Consider the following 6,533-nt stretch of genomic DNA (forward strand, 5'->3'; position numbering starts at 1 on the left):
TCGCACACTTTAGCACAGTTTTTAAAGACCGATCCACAGAAATTTTAGAGGCACTTGAGTAATCCCAAAGATGAACTTAAATTAAAAGTGAGCGACAAGATTATTACGGATGCTACGGAAATAGCTCAGAATTTTAACCAGATTCTTATGGCGTGTTTTCAGAATTAGGTGAATACGAAAAAAAAACGCAACGCCTGCACCAGAGAATGGCATTGAAATAACTCGTGAGGGTTTCCTGGATATGCTTTTTAAAGTGCGCACTAAAAAAACAGTTGGACCCACGATGGTCTTCCGAATGCATTTTTGAGGCGATATGTTGAACAAGTAATAGGTTTTCTCACAGACATCTTTAAACTGTCATTAGCAAATGAAGAAATTCCTGCAGATTCGAAAATAGCACGTGTGGTTCCTGTATATAAAAAAGGTGATCGACTATCAGTTTCAAATTGTCTGCCTGTTTCCATAACAAGCAGTTGCTGTAAAATGTTGGAGCATATTATTGCCGGCTACCTGCGAAAGTTCCTGAGTGATCATAATCTCTTGTTTGATAATCAGCCCGGATTTAGGCAGGGGTTATCCACAGTTGCTCGGACTGTTCTATCTGTGCACGAATTTGCGCGTGTGCTTGATATCTCCGGGCAAACAAATGTGGTTTTCTTTGACTTCAGCAAGGCGTTTGATAAGGTGCCACATGAAAAACTTCTGTATAAGATGGAATGTATGGGTGTGCCTTTTTTTATCATCCGATGGATTGAAGCCTATCTTAGAGGCAGACGTCAATATGTAGAAATTAATAAGACGCCTTCCAGCGTCCTCAGTGTTGAATCAAGAGTACCACAGGGAAGTGTGCTTGGACCGTTGTTGTTCTTAATATATGTAAATGATTTAATTAGTGTTGTGCCTACCGATGTATCTGTTAAGTTATTGGCAGATGACTGCGTTGTGTTTAAACAAATTTTATCCGGAAATGACCACAGCTGTGTACAAAAAGCAATTTTCGCCATTAATAAGTGGTGTCCTAAATGGGCTATGGAACATAATACTGAAACAACTGTTGTCTTACGAATAACAGAAAAAAATCTCCCCATTTTGCTTCCTTACTTTCTTCATCGGCAGTACAATTTTGGAAGTTGAAAAATAAAAATATTTAGGTGTAACTCTTGACAATAGGTTAAAATGGACAGCACATATTACTAATATTTCTACAGCTGTATTAAGAAAGCTATGGTTTTACGAAGAAAGCTAAAAACTGCCCCGGCACATATAACAAAAATTAGCTTATGAAACTTGCGTACAGTCTTCGCTTGAATACACTTCGGTAGTTTGGCACCTGTACACGAAAAAAGATATAACGAGTCTTGAAAAAGGTAACAAAAAGGCTGTTAGGTTTATATTCGGAAAATATAGAAGGGAGGACTCCCCTACACCGTGAATGAATTTAAATAGCATTCATACACTGGAAACCTGCAGAAAGATTGCCCGATTGACATTCCTCTTTAACAGTTTAACAGGAAAAAATAAACTCCAGCTTTCAGAATGCCTTAAGCACCCAGTAGTGGGAAGGACTCACTGTGTTAATCGGTATTCACTTGCTCCCATTTTTGCCAAAACTAACAGTTTTAAGTTCAGTTTTTTCCCTAGAACAGTAGAAAATTGGAATTTGTTACCAGCATAAGTTTTACCCTCACATAATTTTTCTGATGCATTACAACGTCTATTTGCCTGCTAATATTGTTTTATGTATATTTTGTATTTGTGTGCTGCTAATATTGTATAGTTTTATTCTTTTCATTATGTAGCAATTTGAATTCACTCCTGCTTGGGCCAAGCAATGGTCTGCAGTATTTTCAAATAAATAAATGTATATGGTCAAATGCGAACAGTCTGAAAATAATCTGTTCCAAATCAAAAGAAGTTCTCTTTCAAGCTAAAAAAACTAACGTTCGCATTATTCAGCTGAAGTGCTACAATAATGAAATCGAAATTTGTTCCTAGGAATCAATTTTCATGAAAATATGCTACGGGATTATCGCGCAGACAGCATACCAACTTAACTGTGTATGTTATGTTGAGAAACGTGCATTAGGTACGTTGAGAAAAGTGCAGCACTTTTTACCCGTCCCTCAAAAGCTAATGCTCTATAACACAATTTTTACATCTCATCTGCAATATTGTCATTTGGTTTGACATAACGGTACCAAGAAATGAATTAATCGGTTAGTTACTTTACAAAAGCATGCAGTTCAAGCAATTGCAAACACTCCATACAGTGCCCACACTTCTGATCTATTCCGTAAATAGAAGATTGCTAAACTTCCTACCCTCTATGAGCATCAGTTGTTAGCATCCCTGAAATCGGAAATCCATAAATATAGAACAACATTACGGGTTGCTGTCATCTTACAGATTAGCATGTCATCGCGTTCCACCCACCGTCATGAACATTGGCACATTCCGCGACCATGTGCAAACTATGCTCTCCAGATGAATCAAAACTGCCTGCCAAGTACACTGAACAAACATAAGCTACCGGGCAAGTAGCTGCGTATTCAAACGAAGAAAAAATATTTGAAATTACTAACCGGTACTGTACAATCTTACTGTGTTCTGAACGAATGCATAATTTCCTTCTTTTTTGTTTGGTCGCATTTGTATATCTTGTATATCTTGTATGTATATCTTTTGCTAATATGAAATAGTTGCTACTTGTTGTTCTTCCCATTATATATTTGTTCCGAGTTTCCAAAGTGTCAAGATTGCTGCCATGTTATTTGGGGTGACGGGGCCAGTCAAGCTGCTATAGATTCAGCTTTTATCCCGTCACCCTCGCCGCACCTTGTACATCCCCTGTACTTGTGGGAAATAAACTGAAACTCAAATTATGGGGAGGGGCCTACCACACCCTGCGCCCAATCTTCCTTAATAATAATGATAATAATAATAATACTTTATTCACTTCAAAAAAAAAACAATACAGGACGCGGACGCGCCAAAGCCGCAATTGGGCTTGTAGGGCGCCGTCCGGCAGCAGCAACAACCTCTGTTACCAAATCACAGAATTATTATTATTTTTTTTTTGTGGACGAAAACAGCATGAACTAGAGCTGCTCAAGCTCGGCAATAGCACCCCGTAACTGCCTGCGAGTGTTCAAGTTGAAAACGTCATCAGGCAGCTCATTGAATATACATGGGATATAAAATGACCTCACAGACATACCAAAATGAGTTCGCACTGTAGGCACGAAATATCTAGGAATGTTCCGTAGTGGAATAGGTTTAACATTAGGCAACCTAAATTCGGTGTTCCAGAAATATCTAAGTACAGTGATTTGTTTGAAAACAGTGTCAAAGGATGGCAGACCTGAAGAAAGGAATACACTTTGCAGTTTATGGGGTGTTGAATAGATTACACTCTTAGCCATATTCTTGAGAATACGGTTTATCCTATTTTTCCATGTTTCAGAACAGTTAAAGAAACAGCACATGCCATATCTCAGCAAAGAATATCCCAAGGACTGTGCAATTAAACGTCTTATGGCAAACGGCAGGTAGGCCCTTAGAGCATAGAGCAAGCATGCGACGCCTCTAAGCTTCCTACTGAGGTGCGCCATATGTGTGTTCCAGGATAAATCACTGTCCATGTAAATGCCAAGGTATTTCACGGTCGGAACACATGTAATGGGGCAGCAAGAACATGCAGTGCATCTGGAGCTGTGCAAAACAACCGCTGCGTTTTTAGGGATTGGTTTGTGTGCATTGTGAAAGCACACTAGTTGAGTTTTTTGGGGATTTATTTCAATCAAGTTACATTGAAACCAATCATATAGCTTGGTGGCATCCTCTTGAAGTTGTTGGAGTGCGCCCGAAAAATCTGCATTAGCTGAGATGAGGAGGGTGTCATCAGCATATTGATAAATCTGTGATGAAGTTATAACACTGGGAAGGTCATTAACATAAAGATTAAATAAGAGAGGTGATAAGATGGATCCCTGAGGAACACCACTATGTAAGTCTATAATACTGCTTTGCACAGGTCCAAGTTCCACCATTTGGGATCGCTGAGACAAATAATTTCTCAAGCCCCACACTCCTAACATAGACAACCAACCCTTAAGGCGCGGTTATACTCCGACGTCACGTCGGCCAAAACGCGACCCTCTACACTCCAGCGGCGCTCAGCACCGACGTGTTCAGCGGCCTCCGACGCGGCCCGACGGCGCCGAATGCAATCGTCTGCATTTCGCGCGGGCCGCGCCGAGGTCGAAGGTCGTCCGCACTGCGCGCCCTCTGTCGCCGTCGCTCCCTACCAGCACAAGATGGCCGCCTCCAACGACTCAATGTCAATGATGGACCTCACCGGGTCCGTAATCGAGAGGTTCTTGGACGCCGTACAACAGCACCCCTGCGTCTACGACACGAAAAGAGTTGACTATCGGGACGTCGACAGAAAAAACAATGCATGGGAGCGTATCCGACTGCACTCAGGCCTCGCGACAGGTACGTCAACGCTTCGTGTCTCTCCTCGTGCGCTTCAATTGAGCGGCAGTGCTCGTGTAGATACTTCTCCGGATCTGGTACGCAGTCACCATCGGCAGGTTTGGCTTGCTTTTCTCGTTTCAGTTGAAGAGTGCCTCAAACTGTGGAAACGGTTGAGAGACCGCTACACGCGCGAATTGAAGGCTATTGAGGCTACCAAGAGGAGCGGCAGCGGCTATGTCTCACGGCGAACGTGGGAGTTCGCTGAATCAATGGCCTTTTACAGGGATTGCGGCCGTCCAAGAAAGTGAGTTTTTGTGCTTTCTCACAGTTTTCAGAAAGCATTTTTTGCTGTTTAGTCTTTCATCTCTTTTGATAACTGTGTTCCATAATCATACATACTTTGTTTTTGTAAAGCTTCTTTACCACGACATTGCTCTCATGCAGAGAAGCAAGCCTAGCGATCCTGATTCGCATTGCGTTTTGAATTTTCATGTTTGCGTCATTATAAGTTTTTCGTGCATTCATTTAAGATAGATGAGTTTATTTTAGTTGGCCGCATCTTAATTTTTTTTTTGAACACAGAATCTTAAGAGTACTGTTTTTCTCATATGCCTTTGGTCCTTACACAGAACTATAAATTGAACACTTAATATTTCGACAGAATCGTTTGTCTCGTTGATGTTAACTTGACCTTTTGCAGCATGACACCTACGATTGTGCAAGCGACTTTTGTAACTTTCTTGTCTGTATATCAATATTGTATATACGATATTATTGCTCCAAAGAAGTCCAGCATTCTCAAGGAGCAATGCATGCAAATAAAATATGCCGAAATCAATTTTTTAGCTTCACAAACGCACATTTGCTTTTCCTTGAACAATGTCAACCTTTTCTCCGCAGAACTACATGCAGCATAGAAGCGCCTTCGCAGTCTGTTGGCGATTCTGGCGAGACTGCTGAGGGCATCTTTGGAAGAATGCTGAGTGCCCCACCATCACCAACAACAATGGAAGGCCTGGATGCTTCTCTGGAGCAACAGTCACCAATAGCGCCGCCACCATTGGCAACACCACCACCATTGGCAACACCACCACCAGAAAGGCAAATTGAGGCCGTGCAAAAGCAAAAAAAAGGTAAAAAAAACAGACAGTTTCGAGGACTAACTTTTGGGCCAGCTTGAAAAAAAAATGACAGAAAGTGAGGCGTTTGGCCTAACTGTAGCCTTGAGTTTAGAGAGGATGCCTCGTAAATTGGCATCCAAAGGTAAGGTTAGAATCATGCAGATCCTTGCAGAGCTGGAAGAGGAAATAGAATAACACCCCAGAGTCAATCAATGTGGCATTAAGTACCCAATTTTTTTAAGAAGATTAGATACAAATTGAATATATATATATATATATATATATATATATATATATATTCTCTGCATTATTGAATAATGCAGAGAACGCAAAATTTTCAGTGTAATTCATTTATTCTCACAAGACTGCATGAATTGCTTGAGTGTTTCAGGGCGTGACATGCTGTTAAGCTATGCTGTGATAAAGTAGTACAAATATTAACAATGCAATATTGAATCTAATTTTGATGAAATACAAAACCGTATGCATGTAGCTCATTTTCTTTGTTGGTTTGGTTTAGTTTATAGGGTTTAAAGTCGCAGAGCAACTGAGGTGTTTGGTTTAGTTTATAGGGTTTAAAGTCCCAAAGCAACTCGGGTGTTGGTTTGGTTTAATTTATGGGGTTTAAAGTCCCAAAGCAACTCAGGCTACAGGATGGTTTAGTTTATAGGGTTTAAAGTCCCAAAGCAACTCAGGTGTTGGTTTGGTTTAATTTATGGGGTTTAAAGTCCCAAAGCAACTCAGGCTACAAGGGATGCTATAGTGGAGGGCTCTGGAAATTTTGACCACCAGTGGTTCTAGGTGGCACTAAGAATAGCAAGGCATCATTTTGATAGAAAAATAGTGAAGGATGAAACAAATATCTGTCTTATGGTTTTAGTTGTCTATCCATTATCTACCAAGCAAGGAATTGCCTTGGAGGTGAGATGTTTT

At 40.7% G+C, this 6,533-nt stretch overlaps 1 protein-coding gene across 1 annotated transcript; it reads left to right on the forward strand.

Moving 5' to 3' along the window:
* Window positions 1-4,290: 4,290 nt before the first annotated feature.
* Window positions 4,291-5,795, forward strand: LOC146194233 (uncharacterized). The gene is given in 4 exon segments (XM_084596021.1): window positions 4,291-4,497; window positions 4,621-4,783; window positions 5,380-5,623; window positions 5,625-5,795. Coding segments are annotated over 4 exon segments (759 nt in total). The 5' UTR covers window positions 4,291-4,316.
* Window positions 5,796-6,533: the final 738 nt, after the last annotated feature.

This window comes from Amblyomma maculatum, chromosome 3, assembly GCF_055883805.1.
Source record: "Amblyomma maculatum isolate TAMU_Amacu chromosome 3, ASM5588380v1, whole genome shotgun sequence".
NCBI classification, from domain to species: domain Eukaryota; kingdom Metazoa; phylum Arthropoda; class Arachnida; order Ixodida; family Ixodidae; genus Amblyomma; species Amblyomma maculatum.